At 45.6% G+C, this 25,074-nt stretch overlaps 1 protein-coding gene across 1 annotated transcript; it reads left to right on the top strand.

Annotated features, from left to right (window-relative positions):
• The first annotated feature begins 47 nt into the window (after positions 1-47).
• On the top strand, positions 48-25,071 carry LOC142571575 (activating signal cointegrator 1). The gene is made up of 12 exons (XM_075680047.1): positions 48-143; positions 244-330; positions 463-572; positions 680-982; positions 2,500-2,648; positions 5,873-6,017; positions 6,489-6,668; positions 10,988-11,184; positions 12,313-12,434; positions 12,980-13,083; positions 23,920-24,016; positions 24,930-25,071. The coding sequence occupies exons 2-12, from the start codon at positions 321-323 to the stop codon at positions 24,998-25,000; spliced, it is 1,488 nt and encodes a 495-aa protein (XP_075536162.1). The 5' UTR covers positions 48-143; positions 244-320; the 3' UTR covers positions 25,001-25,071.
• Positions 25,072-25,074: the final 3 nt, after the last annotated feature.

Genomic DNA, 25,074 nt, shown 5'->3' with positions numbered 1-25,074 from the left:
GTAGTTAATTTTTTTGTAGTTAGTTTTTTGATTATTCGAATACTTTACTAATACCCATAAAGAATTATTTTAATTTACTGCAGAGCTAAAGAAGATGTCTGCTACCATTTGCAAGCGTTTTGTGGCTGCGTGGGCTGCTAAAAGTAAAGGTTTATTTACCCGATTCTGTTTGTTCTACGGCTAGGTCAGCGTTTGTAAACATTCCTGTGCGTTTCAAGTTCTGTTACTTTACTTTTCTGGCAGTGAAACGAGAGCTACAGACGGGTGCTTGTAGCAGCGTCTGAAAGCCGAAACCATCGAACAAATCGAACTGCCTTGCCATGAGTCGCGGTAAGCAGCGTGATGTTAGCCCGCATGAAAATCACTGTTGCGATTTTTATGCCATTTCAGCACCTCAATCATAGTCTTAAAGACTTCATTACAGCGCAACTTTGTCCATTAATGCATTCATTTCTTCCGCAGATGGTGACTCTGCTCTCATGACAGTGTACAAGAAAGCAGAACTGCAAGATTATGTGCAGCCACAAAAGTCAAAGTCTTCGAAAAAGAAGGGTTCCAGTTCAAAACTAGAGGCAAGCGAGTAGTTTTACGAACACACGAGCTTGTGAATTCGTTGTAAATGTCCATATGCCATGACTTCCAGCGTTTATCGAAGCTTATTCGTGTATTCGCATCGCAGCCAGCGCAAGACACTCTGGAGCAGCTGGAGTCGAGCTTGAACAGCAGCCAGGTATCGGAACAGGCAGTTCCTGATGAGGAGCGGTCGAACATCGCCATGACGCAGAACGCGTCGCGTCGAAAGCAGCGTTTCGTCAACTTGTACAGCAGGGAAGGACGGGCGCGTGACGTCGTGTTGCTGCCCGGCCGACATCCGTGTGAATGTCAGGCCCACCGCCACGCGCTCATCAACAACTGTCTCCGCTGCGGCCGCATCGTCTGCCGACAGGAGGGGTCGGGCCCATGCTTCACCTGCGGCAATTTGGCGAGTCATCAAAAGGCCATCCCTCTTCTGAAAACGCTTCTTTTAGATGCAGGGTGTCCATATATATATATATATATATATATATATATATATATATATATATATATATATATATATATATATATATATATATATATATTGTTTGTTTTTTATTTATTTATTTTTATTCAGCATTGGTTTAGACACAGTGAAGGTCTTGGATGACAAGGCTAAAGGCAGAACATTGTCTGCCTGACTAAGGCCCTGTCACCCATACATTGCTCAACGGTAAAGTAGCATATCACAAAATATAGTATAATACACACAAGTCAGTAGTGCGGATTACACATACATAGCATACATTACAAACATACATGCATTAAATACAAGAATCATTGTACAACTTTCTAAGTAGAAACAGTTTAGGTTCAACAGAGTAATATGAATATGAAAAAATTAATATACTAGCACAATATGAAACTGACTTAAAATAATTATACATAAAACATACAAGGAACCAATTAGCACAATGTCAATCAGAAAGGGAAAGCAAATATTTTTTCATAGCACATTTCAAGCAGTTTAATGATCTGAAGCTTTGCGCAGTAGTGATCGCATTAGGATGTGCATTTACGAAGGATGGGACTAAGTTTGCTAGTTACCCGCCGTGGTTGCTCAGTGGCTATGGTGTTGGGCTGCTGAGCACGAGGTCGCGGGATCGAATCCCGGCCACGGCGGCCGCATTTCGATGGGGGACAAATGCGAAAACACCTGTGTGCTTAGATTTAGGTGCACGTTAAAGAACCCCAGGTGGTCAAAATTTCCGGAGTCCTCCACTACGGCGTGCCTCATAATCAGAAAGTGGTTTTGGTACGTAAAACCCCAAATATTATTATTATTAAGTTTGCTAGTTATTTTCTACCGTAGTTGGTCCTGCAAAATGGAACTGTAATATGGTCATGCCTGAAATTGTATTGGGTGTAACTTCAGAGGTAGTTTTGATAAAAAATTTGTGAATTTTTCTTGAATTCGCCTCGTATGTATATAGCGAGCTCAACTTCGTATAGTTTAATAATTTTTAAACGTCCATGTTTCAAGAAAAGATCTTATATATATATATATATATATATATATATATATATATATATATATATATATATATATATATATATATATATATATATATATATATTTTACAAGGCTTACTTATTTAAATCGATGTTGCTCCCAGTACAAGCCAGTCAGGCACTCTTTGTAGCAAAAGAGCCACAAAGAACCTTGCTCAACATTAAAAGTGTCATATTAATTGACAAAACATCTTATCAGACGAGCCTTTGTCTTAATGTGGGGAAGTGTGAAAGTTGTTTTTGTAGGAGGAGACTCACTGTGAGGAGCAGGATCTACAACCTGTGTAAGAGGCCATGTGTGGCCATTTGTAATCTTTCGCAAAGCACTTCACAGCCATGCAACATGAAGCATTGCATCTGGCACTTGCAATTGGCCTCTGCATTTTCTAAATCCATGCATTCCTTTGGCAGGTGTGCACGAATGAAGAAAAGGAGATCCTGTCTCATGATTCTAAGAAGAGCCACCAACTTAGAAATAAGCTCATGAACCAGACTGTTGATGAAAATCTTGCCAAGGCCATTGAGCATAAGAATCGACTTCTCGAATACGATCGCACCTCGTGAGTTACTGCTCATTTCAGTTTTTATGGGAGCAATGTGTACCACATGTCATTTGTGCATGCACTGCTAAAGCAAAACCCCTTCCTACGGACTATTTATGTGCTACCATAATATAGCACGCTGAGTGCAGTATCATGCTCGAGGTCATGTTTCAGTCCTCACCTTCTCCAAAATAATGGTAGGCACAACTTGCAAAATGTTTGTTACATGGTGTTCATGTCAGGAAAACACAGCAAACTTACTTGTGTATTTACACCTGGCAATGGGCAAACAAAAACATATGACATGGGACAACCAGGAAGGAAAGGGAAAAGCTTGTGCCTATCCAGATTTCTCAGATGAAATTTGCTTTGAATGACTATTCATATGGTTAAGGTAAATATGTGCTGGTTCTTTGATTTTTAACATTTCCACCCAGCAGCACTGCTTGTTAGAGACTGTAGTCGACTCCAGTGGGACTGCAAGTTTTGGTCAAGTTATCCAAAGGATCAAATTAATGAATGGATTAAAAAAAATTTATTGCTTGAAGTATTCTTTCGATGATGGCAGACAATACTTCAATACAGTATTACAATAACTGTGCACGTTTTCGTCGGTCGATGATGCAGAGACTAACCACACTGACAAAATCTTCAAAAGAGACCTCTCAGTGCACAGAGCAAGTATTAATCAGCACTGCAGGACAGGTTGCTGTCAACACCTAGGGAACTAGTAGCACTGTCTTTGAAATTCTTTTATTTTCAAGCTTTCAGTAGTCGCTGCATGCGTGCAAGAGCGCTAGTGCTTTGACATTCATTTCGGGTGCTTTCGCATGAGTGAGTGACATGCTATTGTGTTCAAACTGAGTTATTTTTCCTTCCATAGCAATGTATGGTTTTTCGTCGGGAATTCTCAGTGTGCTTGAAATAGGTGAAAAGTGTAATTAACTGAGAGCAAATTATTGGGAGTCAACTGTAGTAATTTTTTCATCCACCTACATTGTATTTTCACGATGTGCCGCATTTCAGATGAGGTTGTACAAAGTAAACTACATTTGAACAGGTAGCAAAGCCCTCAGACGTGGGACTCAGGAGTGCCATGACACTGGTGTTCTAACTGTAATGCCTGTAAGCGCAGCATTTATTTTACTGTGCCGCTTCATTGCTGTTCTACCTGAAGGTTGGTCTCATAGAATATGTTGAGCAATAAGGCCTCTAGACACACAGACGAAACATATTCATCTTCAGGGTGCAGTGATCACCCATAGTGAACTATCATTTGCAGTAGCATAAATATACAAGGACATCAATGAACAAGCTATTATTATTCGTCCATAAACCACGGTACTTTCATAATCAAGGCTATTACAGAGGCACTGGCTGATAAAAGCATCGCTCAATAGACTGATTTCGTCACATTCGGCACCGTTATGACAGTGGTCCTTGCCATTTTCTCCCACTAACTTGGGATCAAGGCCACATTGAAGGAAATGCCAAAAGCAGTGCCATTGTGTATATTTGTCGTGCGTCACTATAGCTTAGTAGCTGTGGCGGTGCACCACTGAGCTCAAGGTCATGGGTTCAATTCTGGCCACAGCAGCTGCATTTTAATGGGGATTAATATGCAGACGCTTGCATAATTAAATTTGAGGGGTGTGCAAATATTCGAAACTTTTGAAAAACTAATCAAATAAGATGTACACTATTCGACACGGACTTTGAATAGAATATTCACTATTCATAAATGTGAATATTCTTCTATGGAGGCGAAATGCGAAAACACCTGTGCACCTCTCCTAAATTTAGATGCATGTTTAGGAATCCCAAGTGCTCAAAATTAATTCGAATACCCCCACTGTGACATGCCTCATACTCATATCATGGTTTTGGCACATAGAACCCCTCAATTTAATTTTAATTTAATTCTGTATATTTCTAGTGAACTTAAGGGGGAAGTTGAGGTGTGGTCCTCTCAGCACCACTCCTATTGCAGGATCTCTTTATTCTCACCTCCCGGTCTTTTGATCTCGAGAAGCAAGTTTGTCATGGTACAGTTAGCACATTTCTTGCCATAGTTGCCCTTTAGCCCAGTACCCACAGGCTTAGTGGCGATAGTGGTGTAGTGAAACTCTATTGGTTCTGTCTCAGTAATTTCTCAAAATGGTGAGTGCTCAGAGCCATGCATTCTTTTAACAGAAGAGCGTTCAAGTGTTTTACTATGCATCATTTGCGTCTGTGAGCACGTCCTCTAAAGTTGTTGATATGGCAGTGGCCAGTCTGCATTGTGTTGGTACAGAATATGGCCAGATGAGAAACCGCAACTGCATGTGAAATGCAAGTGTGGTTGCTCTCTTTTGTTATAAGTCCTTAGCATGCATGGGGATTGTCTAATGCTAGAAATTACAGAGCCAGAAAAGGCTGCATGCTCGCATAATGCATGTATCAGCACCCTTCAGTAGCATTGCATGGAAAGAAATTGTTTTTTTCTGAAAAGCTAATCAAGGAAACATGGCTTGATTCCTCGTGGAGGTAGCAAATGTGGTGTGCAAAAGCTTCTTTAAATCGAAGTTGCAAGCAGAATCCTAGAAAAATAATCTGTGATCTTCAGTGAAAATGTCTTTGGGCAATTTTCTAAAAACTCCTTAGATTGTCATGGCACAATGAAATGTGAACAGCCTAGTGCGTGGTTTTTGGTAAATGCTGTACTGTGCAACAGTGCTAATAAAGAACCGTTGCACATGTGCAGTTAAGCTAAAGGGCTTGCGACTTCATGTCTTGCTCTCATCTTATCTACCCTTGCTCAGCTTATAAGCATTCTGATATCATACCGTTAAAGTGATACAAGCCTCTGCTTTCCTTCAGTGCTTGTCTGTGGACATGCTGTCTTGCGCAAGAGGCTGAAAAATATCTCTGCCCACTCGCATCGACTAAGAGGCATTGTAGAAAAGCAGAGGCTTGCAGTGCTCCATTGGCATGATGTTGAAATGCTATTAAGTTGAGTGACGGTTGAGAAGATGAGAGCAGGAAGTGAAGCTGTGGGCTTGGTTGGATGGCGCAGCATGTACTGAAAGCCACACACTCTTTTGTTCACGTTTCATTTCATTGCGGCAACGTGACAGTGTCTGTCAGTTTTACTGCAAAACTAATGTTCATGTTTTTAGTCATTATGCATGCAAAAATGTTCAAGCTCTTAACCTCTTTGTAACATTTTCTTATTCTCACAATTGTGGTAACTATTCTTGCAGGGAGCGTCGTACTCGAGTCATTGATGACAATGCTGACTACTACTCCTCTGACAACAAATGGCTTACACTTGAGCAACGAGAAATGATTCGTAAGAAAGAACGGGAGCTGTACGCAGAGCAGCATGCTTCAAGACGCCAACAAAAGGTTCATTAACCTTTCACTCAAGAGTTGTGGCAGTATGATCTGCACTGACCTCTGGCTTTCTGTTGTGTCTACCTGACATTGTAAAATATGCTATAATGTCATTAAATTCCTGCTGTAGTGGCTTAGTGCCTATGTTATTCTGCTTATGAGGTTGTGGGTTAAGCGATTCCCTGCTCTGTCAGCCACATTTTGTTGGGGGTGAAATGCAAAAACACTCCTGTACTTATATTAGATGCATGTTGAAGAGCTCCACGTGGTTGAAATTAATCCGGAGCTTTCCACTACGGCAATCCCCTTAGCCCATGTTTTCTTATAGCACATTAAACACCATAATTTTTTCTTTACTACTCCAGACATACAACAAACAGACGATGCCGTGAAGAGAATGCAAAGACGTCTTAATAATGGGGGCTCCATGTGTTTGCAGCTTTTATATAACCTTGCTAAAAAGCTGAATTTCCTTTGTTTCAGGTGACTTTAGATTTTGCTGGGCGCCAAGTGGTAAAGGAGGAAGCACAGCATCCCAGCATCCAGAGCTTGTTGCAATCACTCATAGCACCTATGGCCGAAGCAAATGTCAACGACCGTGTGTGTAAAGAAGTGGAATCCACACACTTTATGGATCCGGCTTTGGATATGCCGCCTCCTGAGGTAAGTGCACTTGAGAGGTTAAAGGCAGCGAAAATTCACTCTGATAAAACTTGTCAGACCCATTACATTATCTTTACTACAGTAATAATTTTAAAGGAAGTCAGTGGGACAACAAAAAAATTTGTTCTAAGCGGTAATTCGATATCAGTGAGCACTCGAGAAAAGCTAAAGCAGTCGAGCTTTAATTGAGCCTCAACTGCGAGGATGTCAATATACAATGTATTCAGTGAAGCAAAACTTCATTCAGGTGCAAAAAAGGCAAGGAGCGTTGGCTGTTTCAAGTTCTTGCAAGATACTAGCTACCCCTGCTTTATTTTGACCAAACATTGCACGACACCATGGTCGCCGCCCATGCATTCAACTTTATTTCACAGCAGGCATAGGTACTCCCACATCTGCACCATAGTTGGCACTTCACGTGGCTCTTCATCCGCCGGCTCTTTGTCCTCATTGGGGCCACCAACAGTGTCAATTAGTATATCTGCATCCATCGCTGGGGCAACCATGTCTTGATGTCACCTTCTACCTCTTGGCTAGCAATTTTATGAACAGCCTCGTACGGATCGCTGCAAGTGCGGACATCGTCAGGCTGGTCATCATCAGGGTCACTGACAATGGTGTGGGAAAATCCGGCTTGCGCAGAGCAGTTGGCGACCTTCAAAGGCGCACATTATTTCCTTGAAAAGTTCAGCCAATGGATCACACCAGGCAAATCAATGTCGTTTGTACCTCTTGCTCTCATCATACACTGTGAGCAAGCGCCGCAAAAGAGCCTTGCGGTACAGCTTTTGGGTGGTCTCTATGATGCCCTGATCCATCGGTTGCAGTACCGCGTTCGTGTTTGCAGGCGAAAATTCCACAGCGATCGCCTTGAGGTTGTAGATTTTCCCATGCCTCGGACATTTGTCAATTATCAAAAGTACTTGCCAATTCTTTGCATCGAACCATCTATCCAGAAGGCGCACGTAGTCTTCAAAAATAGCAGCAGTCATCCATGCTTGCTTGTTAGTTCTGTAGATGCTAGATGCATTCCTTGGAAGCATTTTGCATTTGCATTTTGGAAGCACCGCGGCTTCTCCGCCTTCCCCAGTATGAAAAAGGGAAGCTTGTCCTCGCCTGTTGCATTGGCACCAAACATCACCATGACACGTTCCTTGCTCTATTTTCCTCTGGATGAGGATCCGCCAGTGGTAGTGAACGTGCGATTCCATAGCATCTTGTATAAAAATGGAGCCTCATCTAGGTTATAGATCTCTTTGTCGTCATACTTTTCAAGCAGTTTTTTAGTCATACTTGAAGCCAATGTTGGTGCCATATGTCTACAGTAGCACATTTCGTGGCTGCGCTTTCGCCAACGATCGACTTTGAGGCCACGCTGTGTCGTTTCTTGAACCGCTCAAGCCAGCCGTTGCTGCACTTGAAATCCTTATGGCCCATTTGGAGGGTGAGAGCTTTGGCTTTTGCAGTAAGTGCAAATCCATGTACTATCAGCCTCAAATGAAACATGAACAGGAGAGCGCACGGCCCAAGCATAAGTAAAGGTATAGTGCGCACCGTCCAGTCATCACTAATGACAGACGATCACATCCGATTTGGCCGCGTGGTGCCCGTCTGGGAGTCAAACAAACAGCCAAACGCGCTCAGCACACCAATGCCGGCCACCGTCGCGGCTGCCAGCGATACCACGCTGCGCAAGTTTGCCGATTGAAAGAATGATGTGGCGCACAAGCAGCAGGCCACATGAGTGAATTTATAATGATGATGGTGCAAACTGCTCCACTGCGCACTGCTGTTCGCGTCGGCGAACTGTGCGACAATACTTGCCGTAAACTGCAAACTTTGGCTTCTGTTGTCTTTTATTCTTATTTTTCACCTTTCGAATGTAAGAACCAGATCATAGGCAAAAATATTTCACTATTAGGGGATCACACGGTGCGACGAAATCGGCAAATGCGTTCCTGTCAATGGTGACGACTGGACGGCACCCACTGTACCTTCACTTGTGCTTGGGCCACACTCTCTGCTTTTCACATTTCATTTGCCGCTGATAGTACGGGGAGATTTGCACTCCGGGTGTTCTTCAGCCGCTGTAGAAGTGCATCTTCCACTTCGGGGTGTTTCGAATCGCGATTCTGCTTTCTCTTTGCTGAGAAGCTCCTTTCAAAGCCATGCAGCACAGCTTCCGTGTTATTAAACACAGTTGATAAAGTAGAGAGGGGTATGCCGAATTCCTTTGCAATGTCAGTTTTCTGCCCACCGCTTTTTCCCACTTCTTTCATTAGCAGAACTTCCTGCTCCAAAGTCGGACGCTTTTGCCCGGAGACTGACGGAGCCATTTATCACTGTAGACCACAAAAATACACATGAGGCACGCCTGACTAAGCAATCCAAATAACACACAATCACATGGCCTGCAGCACAGATCCATACGCACGCACCGTTGGCACCAAAGTGACTGAACAGGATGTGCAATGCAGAAGGTAGAAGCTTCAAAATGTCGTCAGGGAATGTCACTTTCTTCGTCAGTGCACGCTGGTGATAGCAATGGTTGCAATGGCGGGCTTGGCATCGACTTCACATGTAGCGGAAGGAAGGTGATCGGACTTGTGTAGACCAAGAAGCAGGAACCGCGGAAGGGCACTCATTGGCGAAAGATTGTGCTCGGGAAGGTAGGCCAAAAAAGGGCAGCTTTGGAGGAGCAGCGATGTCGAAACTGGCAGCAAGGAGGCATGAAGGCGAGTGAGAGAAGTGACTGGCATCCATACGGCTTGCAGTCTGGAGAGCGAATGAGGAGGGGAGGTAGTGGGCCAGTTTTATAGCAGGGCTGCAGAGGTACCGGAAGACTATGAGAGTATCATGCTGGACATAGCCGCAAATGGCATGGCTTGAGTCTGAGTTTAACAATTAGTCACTCATTTTGGGTACGCAGCGTGATCATAAAAACTGGACGGTTTTGCAGTAGGGGCTTTGCATGATCACTAGGAAATTTTTTCCCGAGGTGTGCAGCCGTGAAGTTTGCAAATGAGAGTGTTTCGGCGTATCGTTGTCGACGACACTGTGCTAATTCTACACTACAAGTGTCGGTGTTTGCGCACCATTGCACTCATGCCATTGACAAATATCTAGGAACAAAATTCAATGACCCTACCATGCATTCAGACTGTTTGTCTAATATCGGATGGCGCAAATCGAGCATGAGCTCGAGGAAATTGCCAGGGAAATACCAGCTTGCATTGGCCCGCCATGTTGATAGCCTGACTCACCGCTCGCGACACTAGGATTTTTCGTGTTTTCGACAAGTCATGTAGGCCGATTATGGCGAGCAGCAAAAAAATTTGTAGACCGGCTACCCCAAAGTCGTCTTCCCAGTTTGTTAACTTAGCTCCTCGTGTCAAACATGACACTTATAATCAAAGGGACATTTCTTCTGTGCTTTTCGGCATGTTTTACCACCAGAAGTGCTCTTTGGGTTCGAAGTGCTCTTTAGGGTAAAACTTTGCTCCAGAAGGACTTCTTCTTGGCCAAGTTGGTGCTTAGATTTCCTAGGTATACCTAGGCCACAAAGTATACCTAGGAAAACTTTGCTCATCGAGCACACCCCATGGAATGCTACGGCGCAAGTCTGCCCACGTTCTTTTGGCCACTTTTCGGCATCCAAGAGACCGCAGTTTTCTGGCCTCGCAAAGCGTCAGGAAAACTTTATTTTCACATGGATTTTGTCATGGGGGACACCAGCTATGTGATTGCGAATGAGATTAACGGTTCGGGCGTGCTGCACCGTGGAACTTGACGGCTTCCGTTCGCTCCGCAGTAAACAGATGGGAGCACTCGGCACTCACTTGGTACCTGTTACTGGGCGGTCATTGGTCTTGGGTATGGTACTTTTGTGGCCTGTTCTGTGCCTGCATGAAACTAATTCGTCGGCGGTACAAATTTGACACTACATGTGCAAAAAGGTCGCCGCGACCGCACGGCAGTGATGCTTCTGCTTGCCACTTCGCTCTAAGCGGGTTAAGCTCTTCATGCGCTTTGAGTAATAATGGCTTAAATTGTATACATTTGGGTCGGGACCGAAAGAAATTTCAAATAAAGCGATATTTCGAGTAAAGTGATTTCGTTATAACGAGGAATTACTGCAGTTGTGTTGCAAGGCATGCTTGCCATTCTTCCCTGGTTAGATCGTTTTAATCAGTGTCCTGCCCACGAAATCGCATTCTGCAACAGTGAAAGGGTTGGCTGTCTGTCCTCCTAGTGTGTTCTATCATCGGGTGTCTTACTGCAATATTCTGGAACTCACAATCATCTGCTTTTTTGCACAGTATATGCCAACCGGAGCCCTCCGTGCGCCAAAACGCAGCCGTCCGACGGGCGACAACAGCCTGGTGTGCACCTCAAGCAGTGGCCAAGTCCTCGGCTCCCGCATTCAGGATCGAGCACTCATGGAAATGTCTGACGATGGCTTTGCCCTCTCCGTGCAACAACCATATGCTGGTCTGCTAGTTGCCGGAATAAAGAAGTATGATGTTGTTCTCTAGCTCAGTCATCTTACACTGTGTTGAATGTGACGAGGAACCTATTTGATTTGTAGAAGACGTGCAGCTGTACTGAAATCATCTATTTTCACATATTCTTTGTGTGACAAGTCAGTTTTATTTTTATTACTGCAAGAACCAGTCAGCCCTCTGCAGTAAGTAGCTTAGTGGCTATGGCATTGCGCTGTTGAGCTCGAGGCAGCAGGTTTGATACAGGCTGCCGCAGCCACATTCCAATAAGGGTGAAATGTAGAAACACTTATGTATTTAGTTTAAATGCACATCAAAGAACCCCAGATGGTCAAAATTAATCTAAAGTTCCCCGCTACGGCATGCCTCATAATCGGATTGTGTGAGGACACATGCTGTGGAAGAACAGCGCACATCTGAGATCAACCACAACTTGTCACAAACTTTACGTGCACATGCAGCACCAAATCAGTGTTCACAAATTTGCATTAAAGAGTGCAGATTCATTGATAGCGTGAGCCATAATTTCATGTTTACATTGCGTTTCTCCTCAGCCGCACATGCTCCATCAGCAGGATAGCACGACAACAGTGCTGACGCCAGTGGCTTGAATATGCTTCAAGTATCCATATAATTGCTATCGCAATAGAAAGAAGTTTGTTAGACTGATGGGACAATACACACAGTACTTGCAACTATAGAGATGTAACCATGTCCTGTATTATGCGATCCCAGAACTAAGGAACCATGGGTTACTATTTTCTGTGAATGTGAGCAATACTTATCGACGACACATACCAGACCACGGGCAGTATAACGTAAAGCTATTTGAAATCTCCCATTAGCCATCCATGATAGGTTGAAAAGGCTTGGGTTCCACCCATATGGGCTGTGCCCAAGGCACTCTGACCTATCAAGGAAGGAAAATAATGGATTTGGAATAAAAACAGATTGGAATAGTTTTTCGTTATACTGACCTATGTTAAACAAGTGGCCATGAGGCTGTCCTTACCAGTGGCATGCACTCACTGTGTGTGTAAATCTGTCATAATTTTATTGTGGATGATATCTTATTCAACAGTTGGCTGTCCTTGTGAGTTTTGAATTAATGCGCAAGTCAGCTGTGTTTTCTGTGTTTGCAGGCACGAAGGGCGTGCTTGGTTCACAACGTACAGGGGCCGTCTGTGGATCCATGCAGCCAGCAAGCAGCCCAGCCAGGACGACATCAGTGAAGTGGTTGATATCTATCACAAGATCGTCAAAGGTAGGCCACTTATTTTTCGTTATATATACGTGCCACTAGCTTTGAACATGCTGGTATGGTGGAGGTTTGAAGTGCTCAACCGACTGAACAAGGCCCAGACAGTGATCAGTCCTGTTGTCCTTGACCAACGTTTCCCTTGTTCAACTTCTGTTGATCAAAATGCTGGGAAACGCTCTAGGTCGTGTCGTGACCGTAAGAGCGGGGAACTTTGTAGAGGAAAGTAATACTAGCATTGTGTGATATCTTGTAGCAGTGAGCATGTCGGCCTCTCTCCCATTTCATGAACACGGGTGCATACTACTGCTGTTAAATCCCCTACAGGATTGACAGTATGCTGATGCACATCATTAAGTAAATTAAAGGTAAAGTGAAGCATCGAAGCCAGCTTAGCTTAAACGATGATCTTTTTTTTTAACAGATATGATATCAGTGTCTAGCTTATGTTTCAAGCAGAGAATAACGACATTGTTGAAAAATGTCAATCTAAATGCTACGATTTTTATAAACTTACAATATTTCTGTTTCTTTCTCTCTCTCCATGGCAGAGACGGGAGAAATTGTGAGTTTTCCAGACGAGTACCCAACAAGCTGCCTTTTGGGATGTGTCAACCTTGTCGACTGCCTGCCCCAGGACATCTATCGTGAACAGGTGCCTCCTCCATCTTGTATAAGTTTCAGGAGCTTCTAGTGCACCAATGACCTGCAGTGTTTGTTAGCACTGCATGGTAAAAAATTTGTACACAGAGCAATGATATGGCAGCTAACAGCTAGCATATGTGATTAGCTGCATGTTTGGAAACATAAGGGGCACTGCATAGCGCCGAGCAGGAAAACATGCAGTGGAGGCTTAGGCAAACAGCCAGCACACAAGGTGATCTTTCACTTCCTTTTGCTAACTGCTGCTTTAAGGTATCCTCCTATGCATATCATTTGCTAGCAAGGCTAATTATATATTTGCTCTTGTTCAGTAAGGTCTAAGTTTACATGTTGTTCTTTTGCTTCTCTCCTCTGGCACTTTTCACAACTCCTGCTTGAAATCAAGCCCTAACAATTGTACTAGAAAAATAAGTGTTTGAAAGCTGCAAGGCAGCCTTTCCTCAGACATCTTTCCTCAAACGAGTCCGCACGACGGCGCGAATTCAAAAAAGTAAAAAATGATCTCGCTGGTAATGGCTACCCTCATCAACTTCTACGTCAGCAGGAATGCCGCTCCGCAGAGCCTCCCAGAACCAAACCAACTCATTGTATGAAAACTGCATTCATTCCCTATGCTCCTAGCATAAGCGAAACACTGGCAAGAATTTTCAAGAATTATGACATACACGTCGCACACGCGCCATCATACAAATTAAGAAGCCAACTGGTACGCGTGAAAGACCCATTGGAACGTAGACATCACCCTGGAGTTATATATAATATACCTTGTCAAGACTGCCACGCATCGTACATCAGAGAAACAGGCAACTTCAGACGACGTATCAAGCAGCACCAAAATGATGTAGCTAAGGGATACCCCCCCGCCAATGCGCTAGCTGAACATCGCCTTTAACACGGGTCATAACATTGATTGGAATTCTGCGACTGTCATCGACGCGGAAAAATCATTATCACCCCGCCTTCTTTTGGAATCAGACACGTGGAAATCTACCTGAAATACACACCAGGTCGCTGTGCCATCTGCTACGTATATATGTTGCAGCCCAACTTGTCCCGCTTTTATGTGAACAAGAGACCTGTAGGGGACTGGAAACGTCATAAACTCTGTTTCTTTTCTTTTTCAACCTTTGGCAAGTCTTTGTTCGCTGTCAAGAAGAAAAAGAAATACCCGATGTTTAGTGCCACAAAATTGTCGGCTGCAGCTTTATCAACATCCTACATAATAATTGAACAAATGTGTGGGCTAAAGAATTTAATTCGCTAAGTGGTCACTAAACTACTCGCCTTATTGGAACGTTTGATGTGCGGTGTGCTCATGCGGTGCACTCATGTCCCACCATGGTTTGCGTGTCATCATTATGTATACCGTGTTCCATTTATTGTATTGTATTAGTTTTGTATCAGTTTCACAGTGTTGAAGAAAAACACTGTCTCCTAGTCATAGCTAACCATCTCTTTGTCGTTTCATCGTTGTTGTCACAGTGGCATCACACAGGGTGAGGTATTCAGCCCTATTTTCTTTAACCTAACTATGGCTGGCCTTTCTAAAATATTACCCAAGCCAATTCACCTATCAATCTACGCTGATGATATTTATCCTTGGTCTTCTGCAGCGACTCATCTTCAAGCGCGTGCAAAAATTCAGCAGGCAGCCACCCTAACTTGTTCGTATCTCTGCAAACGAGGCCTTAGTGTGTCCATTGAAAAATGCGCATTAATTGCGTTTACGCGCAAAGCCATGGCACCACACCCTTTTTATCTCAATGGCCAGGCTATCAAATGCCAGAAGTCTAACTGGTTCTTAGGTGTGATTATTGACAGGGACCTTTCATGGCACCCCCACTGAATCTACCTGAAGCAGAGACTAGCTTCGATTGTACATATAATTACGTTCCTGTCCGCGAAAACCTGGGGCACGTCGGTATGGTCCATGCTGCAGCTGTACAAAGCATTGTTTATGGGCTTTTTACGGTACAGCTTGCCCATTTTGCCGAACATATGTAAAACAAACATTCATACCCTTGAAAGTTTGCAAGGCTAGGCTCTACCATCATGTCTTGGACTACCATGATGCGCCTCAACTCATGCAACAATCATGTTTGCTAGAGAGTACTTGGTTCCAACACATATAACGATTTACAACCTTAGAGCACACATTCAACATCTGTGTCGCGTACCCAGTCACTATATTGCTGCTTTGCCAGCACAAAGGCCTCGAGCCACATTTTCCAAACTTGTCGCGACACATCAAGGCTTCCTTCCGTCGGGCTTTACACCAGCAGCAAGACCACTGTTACCCCTCTGGTGCCTGCGACAGCCACAAGTACGCCTCACAATTCCGGGAATCGCGAAGAAGACCTGTCATTCAACAGTGGCTCTACGTCAGTTATTATTATTATTATTATTATTATTATTATTATTATTTGTTTTGAACACATATATACAATTAACAGGAAAGGGAAAGCGAGGAGCAGGCTGGCAACTGCCATCGGCAAGGGCACAACGCCTGCCTACTCTTCAGAAGGGAGGTGACAGCAACACAGAAATGGAAGATAGGAAGGAGGGGAGGAAAGACGAAAGGAAGAGCAACAGGACAAATTGGCCATTCGATGCGCGGTGCAGACACTCAATATTGTTACGTGTGGAAAGACACAGACGAAAGATGCTATTTACACGCTATTTACAGTGGAGCCAGGCAGCCAGGCTTACACTCGCTCGTGCCAAAGGCACCGACCAACTTCTTCGTCGTTCACACGGTGGCTTGTCTCTTGAGCATCGCTCAGTGATATCGTAATATTACCCCCCGGCGGCAAAAGCACCGTCACGGTGCTGTTAAATATCCAAGGTGCATGGAGAGTTGTAGGGCTTGAGTCAGGCAACGTGGACAATGTCACTGGTTGTCACAGCGGAGGACGTAGTGGGCGTGGCTAGAACGCTTTCATAGGTGACATCGGTCACTTTGCGTATCACGCGATATGGGCCTGTGTAACAGGGAAGCAGTTTTTCACAAAGGCCGACTTTCCACGATGGTGACCAAAGCAACACGAGGGTGCCGGGCACAAAATGGACATCACGGTGACGGAGGTCATAGCGTTGTATCTGCTTGTCTTGAGACACTTGTAGACAAGCGCATACAAATTGGCGAGCATGGTCAGCATGGGCGATTGCATCACGGGCATAATCGCTAGTTGAAGCTGTGGCGGACGGAAGCACAGTGTCCAGTGGTAGCGTCGGTTCGTGGCCATACAAGAGGTAAAACGAGGTAAAGGTGCGGTTCAAACGCTCAGTGAGTCTGTTCGTTTGGGGGTGGTAGGAGGTGGTAAATTTATGCTGTATTGAGCAGGCACACATGATGTCGTCAATCACTTTCGCCAAAAAGGTGCGGCCGCGGTCTGTAAGCAATTGACACGGAGCACCATGCATCAAAATGATATCATGTAGGAGGAAGTCCGCAACATCAGTTACACAACTGGTCGGAAGAGCACGGGTTACGGCATAGCAGGTCGCATAGTCCGCCGCAACTGCAACCCACTTGTTTCCTGATGTAGATTCCGGAAATGGGCCGAGAAGGTCCAAGCCGACACGATGGAAGGGCTGGGCAGGGATGTCAAGCGGCTGCAGGTAACCAGCGGGGAGCTGGGAAGGCTTCTTGCATCGTTGGCAAAGTTCACAAGCAGCGACGTAACGTCATATGAAACGGGCAAGGCCCAGCCAGAAAAAACGGCGACGTACACGGTTATAGGTTCGAGATACGCCGAGGTGACCTGCCGTTGGTGCGTCGTGAAGCTCTTCTATAACGGTGGAGCGGAGGTGTTTAGGTACTACAAGCAGGAACTCAGAGCCGTCCGGATGAACGTTACGACGGTACAGAGTACCGTCGCGGAGGACGAGGAGGCGTAGAGCAGCATCGGCCGGAGAGTGTTCAAAATGGTCGATAAGTGCTCTGATGTAGGTGTCACGGCGTTGCTCGTCGGCAAAATGACGCAGCTGGGATACAGAGAATACGCAAGGAGCACTGGCAATATTGGAGGAGTCAGAGTCGTCAACAAGGTAACGCGACAAACTGTCAGCATCTTGGTGCAGGCAGCCAGACTTGTACACCACGGAATATGAAAATTCCTGTAGCCTGAAAGCCTATCGAACAAGCCGGCTTTAGGATCTTTTAGCGATGAGAGCCAGCAGAGAGCATGATGGTCAGTGACTACGGAAAAAGGGTGACCGTAAAGGTAAGGACGGAACTTCGCAACCGCCCAGACAACAGCAAGGCATTCGCGTTCCATAATGGAATAGTTGCGCTCCGATGGCGCTAGGAGGGGGCTCGCATAAGCAATAACGCGATCCTTGCCACGCTGATGCTGGGCTAAGACGGCACCTACGCCATGACCGCTGGCATCTGTACGTAATTCTGTAGGGGCATCAGGGTCGAAGTGGGCGAGAATGGGTGGTGAAGTTAGAAGAGTGACGAGACGACAGAAAGCGGCGGCTTTTGCAGTACCCCACGAGAATTGTACGCCTTTCTTCAAAAGATTAGTTAGGGGCCTAGCAATTGTCGCAAAATCTGGAACAAAACGACGAAAGTACGAGCACAGCCCTACAAAACTTCGCACGTCTGCGGCTGTTTTCGGAACCGGAAACTCTCGGACAGCGAGAGTTTTGTCGGGATCAGGCTGTACTCCGGAAGCGTCAACGAGTTGGCCCGGAAGAGTAATTCGTCGGTGGCCAAAACGACATTTGGACGAGTTAAGTTGCAGCTTCGCTTTGCGAAATACATCAAGTATAGTTGTGAGACGCTCAAGGTGAGTGTCGAACGTTGGCGAGAAGACGATGATGTCATCGAGGTAGCAGAGGCATGTGGACCATTTGAGACCTTGGAGCAAGGAGTCCATCATACGCTCAAAGGTGGCAGGGGCGTTGCATAATCCAAAGGGCATTAAATTGGTATAGGCCATCAGGTGTGATGAACGCGGTTTTTTCTCTGTCCATATCGTCAACAGCAATCTGCCAATACCCCGAACGAAGATCAATAGACGAGAAATAGCTGGAACCGTGCAGACAGTCAAAGGTGTCGTCTATACGTGGGAGCGGGTAGACGTCCTTTTTTTTAATGCTGTTCAGGTGACGGTAGTCTACACAGAAGCGCCACGTGCTGTCCTTCTTCTTAACCAACACCAACTTAACCAACAGGGACTCGATGAAGGCTCAATGATGTTTTTATCGAGCATTTTGTTCGCTTCATCTTAAATTACTCGGCATTCCGACACAGAAACTCGATACGGTCGTTGGTGAATAGGCGCAGCATCGCCAATAAGAATGCGATGTTTGACCGCGAGCGTCTGGCCTAAAGGGCGATCGTCGAAGTCGAAAATATCGCGGTAGGACGATAATACTTCGCAAAGGTCTTCAGCCTGCGTAGAGGACAGGTCCGTCGCAACCATTCTCTTTATGTTGGAATCGACGTCCGAGGCTGGCACGAGGGGCATGCTAAGCTCGTGAGAACCATCGGTCGATAACGCTGCCACGTATTGGTCGCCGAGACAATCACTAGTGGCAAGGCAAATACCTTGCGGTAGAATTTGCTTTGCCAATCCAAAGTTACAGACAGGCATGCGAGTGTGGTTCACAGTAATAGTAAGTATACTGTGAGGCACGGTGACGTCATACTGTATTGGGATGTTGGGCAGAGGAGTGACGAGGTACTCGCCATCAGGAACTGGTGGGAAAGACAACAGTTCAATGTAGACTATGGACTTTGGCAGCAGGCGAAGAAAGCCGGTGGAGCGTAAGCGGCAGTGGGGTGCGTCAGAAGGTTCTGCGAGCATCGGCAACTCAAGGCGAAGGGTACTGGAAGAGCAGTCAATAAGAGCAGAATGGGCAGAGAGAAAATCGAGGCCGAGAATAAGGTCGTGGGGGCAATAAGCAATTACGGTGAAGAGGACAGGAGCGTGGCGGCCGGCGATGCTGACATGTGCCGTACACATGCCGAGGATAGGCACGGTACCGCCATCCGCAACGCGGACGACGCTGGGGTGAGGAGCTTGTTCAGTCGTCGTCGGAAGGCAGCACTCATAATAGAAAGATGTGCTCCTGTATCGATGAGTGCCATGACAGGATAGCCGTCAACGTCAACGTCAAGAAGGTTTCGGTTAGTAGGTAACATGAGCAGAGGATTTGAGGGCAGGGTCGACAACGCAGCTTCACCTCCAGAAGCTGCAGTGCCTAGTTTCCCGGCTGGGTCCGGGAGGCGATAGGCGGCGAAGAAAAGCGACGGGGTTGGGGCGAACGAGACTGGTGGCGTCGAGATGAGGGCGAGCGGCTGTAGCGAAGGTTCGGAGCAGGGGCATCAGCGGTAATGGGTTCATGGCGGGTGGCATAGGGTACAGAAGGTCCAAAGGTGCGGGAATAAGTGGCTGCGTAAGTCCGAGGAGGTGGTGGCCATCGGTTGCGGCAGTGACAGGCAACGTGGCCAATGCAACAGCAGTGGAAGCAGATCGGCCTGTCATCAGGGGGTACGCCATTCGGACGGGTTGCGGCGAGATGTGGCAGAAAAGGACTGCCGGGGACGAGGAGGGCCGCTAGATAACTGGGGAACGCTGGGTCGAGACGTGGAACACATGGTGTTCAGACCCATGTTTTCAAATTCCTGTCTGACGACGGCCTGAATCATCGCAATGGTGGTTGCTGGCGGATCGGGAGGCGTCGTGGAGAAGGCTGGCGAACAGGCAGCCTCGATTTCGTGGCGAACAATACGGGTGACATCGTCACAGGTGGTGGTCTGACGCGGTTGACCCTCACATGTCGACGTAGCAGCAGTGTTGGGTAGCCGCGCAATGTGGTGTGAGATACGGCGGCTCTTAGCCTGTTCAAGGCGACGGCGTTCTTTTATAATGGCGTCGATAGTCGAGACATTGCCGAAACAGGCAAATTGAAAGCGTTGTCGGCGATGCCTTTTAGCACATGTGCCACTTTATCTGCTTCGGACATATGATCGTCAGCTTTACAGCATAGAGCCAAGACGTCGAGGATGTAGGAAACGTATGGCTCTGTAGGTGACTGGACACGAGACGCAAGAGCCTTTCTCGCGGCAGCCTTGCGTCCAATGGGGTCGCCGAACAGTTCCCGTAGCTTTTCTTTGAAAGTGTCCCAACTGGTTATTTCGTCATCATGCGTTTGTTGCCACACACGTGGGGTGCCGCCGAGATAAGAGATGACATTGGCGAGCATAATCGTTGGGTCCCACCTGTTATTAGCGCTGGCATGTTCATATAGCTTGATCCAGTCGTCGACATCCTGTCCCTCCAGGCCAGAGAACACACCTGGGTCACGATGTGGGGCAACCGTGACGATTGGAGCAGTCAGACAAGCCGAAGCCGTTGCAGAGGCAGGCTCGTCACCGGGAGGCATGGTGACAAGCTCGGTGTGCCGACCGCTTCGGAGTTCCGTGGTGAGGACGGGGATCGCTGACCTCCTCCAGAAATGTTACGTGTGGAAAGACACAGACGAAAGATGCTATTTACACGCTATTTACAGTGGAGCCAGGCAGCCAGGCTGACACTTGCTCGTGCCAAAGGCACCGACCAACTTCTTCGTCGTTCACGCGGCTGCTCGTCTCTTGAGCATCGCTCAATGATATTGTAATAATATTATATAGAGCTCTGTGGTCTGCTTGCAGCCTCAAGGGCAACTGATGTGCTTGCAACAGATTGCGCCTCACAAGGTAATCCAAGCACCAATCCAAGCATCAGTTGACACTGTCATTACTGAACGAGGCATATGAACGAAGAACGCACATCTACAATGATGGATCTGTCTCAGCCACCAGCTCCACAGGCGCTGTTATCACCCTGGTCTTGCAAGTCACAATTACATTGAAAGTGTCCCATATAACGACCTCTACGGCAACAGAACTTGCTGCTGTACGTGCCACAGTTAATTACGTCGTACAAGCCAAACCTCGAAAGTGGGTTGTTGTTTCTTTTGTGACTCCAAGGCAGCCCTTCAGAGTCTGCAGTCAGCCTTACGACGCAAGACCCATGAAAAACTGGTGTTTGAGACTAGAGAGGTTTTCCATCAAGGCCACATAAACGGGCATGATGTCATGTTCCAATGGCTTCTGGGGCACTGTGGCATTGTCGGCAATGACCTTGCTGATGATGCCGCCCGGTCAGTCCACAAAGAAACCCTGACATTTCCTATACCCTTATCAAGGACAGACGTTGCAAAGGGTCTACATTTACTTGCTCAAATGAAGACTGAAACTTTGTAAAACACCCTGATTTTCTCCAACTGACGTCTCCACCAGCTGGATCCTACATTGAAGCTGCAGATTCCATCGAACTTCTCCTTCCATGATGCAACTTTACTGTGCCGCCTCTGGTTAGGAGTGGCTTTTACAAAAACCTACTCATTCCTTATTGGAATGTCCGACACACTGATTTGACTTGTGCCAATGTGAAGAGATGAACGAGCACATGTTGTGTTTTTGTAATCTCTATGAGATCGAACGCAACGATCTTCAGAGGGTGTTAAACCAATTAGATAGCAGGCCATCTTCAGAGACTAATATTCTCGGACCACGGCCCCATGTGTCACAGGCTTACAAAGCGACATGGGCACTGCTTCGTTTTATGAAATTGACTGGCCTCAGTGACCAATTATAGGCATGAAGTTATGGGCAACCGCCTGTATTCACACTGATAGTACCTTCTTCCCTCCCTCTCCATTTTTTCTTCCATTAAACCCCTTCCCCTGTGTAGGGTAGAAAACTGGACGTGTGTCTGGTAGACTTTCCTACCTTTCCCTCCTTCTTTTCCTCCTCCTGCTCCTGTTGTTCTGTGACTTAATGTCACAAATACAGTGTCCTGTTTCAGCTGCACAAAATTTTACAAAAAGGTGAATTCTGTGAGCATATTTCCCTGTATTCTATCAGGTTATGTGTCTTTGTGACCACTAGGAACTCGTTATCGTGCAAAATATGGCAGATAATTAATAAGGATATTTTAAATAACTGCTTAATTAGCAATTATAGAGGAAACATTGCATTTCAAGAATTGAGGACCCAAAGTCATATTATTAACTCAACAAAAACTTCTTCTCTAAAGAAAATCGTCTTGGGTGCTAGAGCCTGCAGTACTGTGGCACTGCAGGTGGCCTAGTATGGCAGTACTGAAATGAATATGAAATAGTGCACCAGTGATGTCGATATCTCTACCCCCTCGATTGCAAGTGTAGACCAACAGTAGCGCAAGCTTTCACTGGCACAGGTTTCATCGCTGCCTTCTCATTTTTTCCATGGTAATGCCAGGAATTGACGCAGAGCATGCTCTATTCCGTTGCCAATCTTGTGGTGGTGTAGTAGCTCGGACGATCACGTTTACCAATACATGTAGCAGCAAATAAAGAAAGGCTTTTTTACTGATCAAAATGAAGCGAACTCGTAATTGGGGCCCACGCAGCAAGGAAGCAGGTGACATTTTCCGATAGGGTGGGGAGATTAGCGTCACTGACAAGCTATTTAATTTTTGTTTGGGTTCAGGGCTGGCCACAGCCAAAATACTGCACGCCTAGTACCTAATACGATTTTTGTGAAGTTGTTGTTGGGTAACATATGACTGTCGGGCTTCAATTTTACAAATGCAATATTGCCTCTAAAATCGCTAATTAAAACTTTATCTGTATTGGCTACCAAGCTTTACTGTCTGACAGCAGATGTGCAAGTGCGCTTATCACAAGTTATCAGTGCAGCATCCTGTGTTATTTGGTGCAGAAAATAAAATTGCCTGTATACCTGCTACATTAGCGATCTCTGGGAAAGAAAGTGAAAGGGAGGGAGGGGGTGTCAAAGGTGGCTGCCCTGGTGCTGAAATATCACCCCCCAACCCCCCACTCCCCGGAAATTTTCAATATTCTTGCCTTCCTAACTACACCCGGAGGAGGAAGACTGGGGGGGGGAATGGAAGAAACAATTGTACAGCCATTACCCGGCATGGCTGTAAACAGCAAGAGAGCGAGAGCAGTTCAGTGTGGTACATTTTGTTACCTTGCAGCATTACCAATTTTTAAAAAACTTCATTAAAAATTACTCCCGACTCTGATTTCAATATTACATGACTTATTCTTTACCCGTTGCTAACGAGGATACACACTTCGCTGCCGCAAAGTGTGTTCACCAAACACACTCACTGATGAGTGCGCTCTGCAGTAAGTGCGACTAAGCGTTCCCCTGTGGCAGCATGAAAATGACACTAGAAGCAAAATGCACTGGCTCCAACTGCACTTAAGTTTGCCTGTGTGACAGGGGTATTATAAATGTTCCTTTTGAGAGCACTTGCTGCTGCATCCTTGATTGGTCACTGGCTATCATTTGCCAGGAGGTTGAACCTGTTAATCACATGGCTACCCAGTTTTTTTCACCACAATGGGGATGCCATCACAAGAGCGATCACTCGAGTCTGCCATGCACAGCATGCCGACAGGCAGGCAACTTGAAGCTACGTAGAACTTGAGGGACTCAGCCATGCTAAGTGTCACTTCGGTGTTGCGACAAAGACCACTGTGTTTGCTCTCACTGAGTTGCAGTTCCATGCAGCTTTCATTCGGAAACAATGTGTTTGCCCATGTGCAAGTTTCAACAGCCTTTAGTGTTAAAAACAAGTACTCGTAAGTTAAACTATTATAACTGTGCCCAGACACAGCTTAGTATTTGATAAACCATTTTTACATGGTAATGCATGCATGCTGCATACTGATGTTCAGAGTATAGCCACTTCTAAAACCACTTCTTCTGTTGCTGTTTCTATGCAGTCCTGCCATTTCTTTTTACCTATTGCAGTATCCATTTGGGGAATGCTTCTCTCCATTCGTCTTCATATGTGAGGAACCCCAAGCACTGAAAGCACAGTTCCCAATGAAGGGGCAGCACAAAATCTGTAAGTGTATGAGCCAAACGTGTAGAGTATGTGCAACTACAGCTGTAACTTTTAAGATAAAATTAGTACTAAAAGAGCCATTTGATAGTGTATGTGCCTCACAGGACTGCTTCGTATCACTTTCGTCATAAGCCTACCTTTTAGACAGCTTATGCTAAGCTGAAAAAACTGAAGGCAGCTTTTGCAATCCACGGTACTCACTAAAGGGACACTAAAAGAAATAGGTCAGTTTAAGTGATAAAGTATTGGTTAAAAACCCAATTATTGTTTATTTCATGACAAGAGTTTGATTATTACATGAGAAAGTGAAGGTCAAAGTTTCGTTTTTTGAACTTCGCATCGAAACCCTAGTGCCGGTATGTCAGTGCAACGAAATGGCTTTTAAATTATTTTCTCATTTTTGACCATTGCAGCTCAGTAAAAGTTCCTGAAGCTTGCTAAGTTTCAAGTCTATGACGCTTTTAGATCACAATATAGTCAAAATTTACCAATAAAGAATTAATTAGGCCCAAGCAGGCTCCGTCAAAATCCATGGCATCATGGCAACCTGGTGCAGGCACTTTTCAAGGCAACTTGGCCGCCAGTCTTACTTTTGCATCTTTTCCGCTTACCAAGCCTCTTCTCACAGCAAGAGTGACTTTTTCGGCTTTGAAGATATAATATACAAATACAGCTCAAATAATTTCTCCTTTTAAGTTCACATGAATTGGGTGCTTGCTTGATAGGATGGCAGGTGTGTTTTACTGATTTGTCACAACCAAGCGTAGCCTATGGCATTCATTGCAATGTGTCCCTTTCTGTCTAAGCCATGTCTTCTATAGCAAGCAAAAAAGTAAAAAACCAATGGCAATGCCCCATTTTGCATCAAGCTTTTCAGTGTTTTATGTTGTGATCAAAACATTGTTTGTTACAGTCAAAATGGACCCAAGGCTGCACCATGCAGCAAAGAAGACGTTGCTCTGTCCCCAGATCTTGACAGGTTGACCAGTTGTTCCACTGTAGAAAGGAAAATTCCCTCTTTCTTTTGCGCAGAAAATAAATTCTTTATTATTGTACAT

Source organism: Dermacentor variabilis, chromosome 2 (genome assembly GCF_050947875.1).
Source record: "Dermacentor variabilis isolate Ectoservices chromosome 2, ASM5094787v1, whole genome shotgun sequence".
NCBI lineage: Eukaryota > Metazoa > Arthropoda > Arachnida > Ixodida > Ixodidae > Dermacentor > Dermacentor variabilis.
The sequence above is the reverse complement of the archived record's forward strand: the minus strand, read 5'-3'. Positions and strand labels throughout refer to the sequence as shown.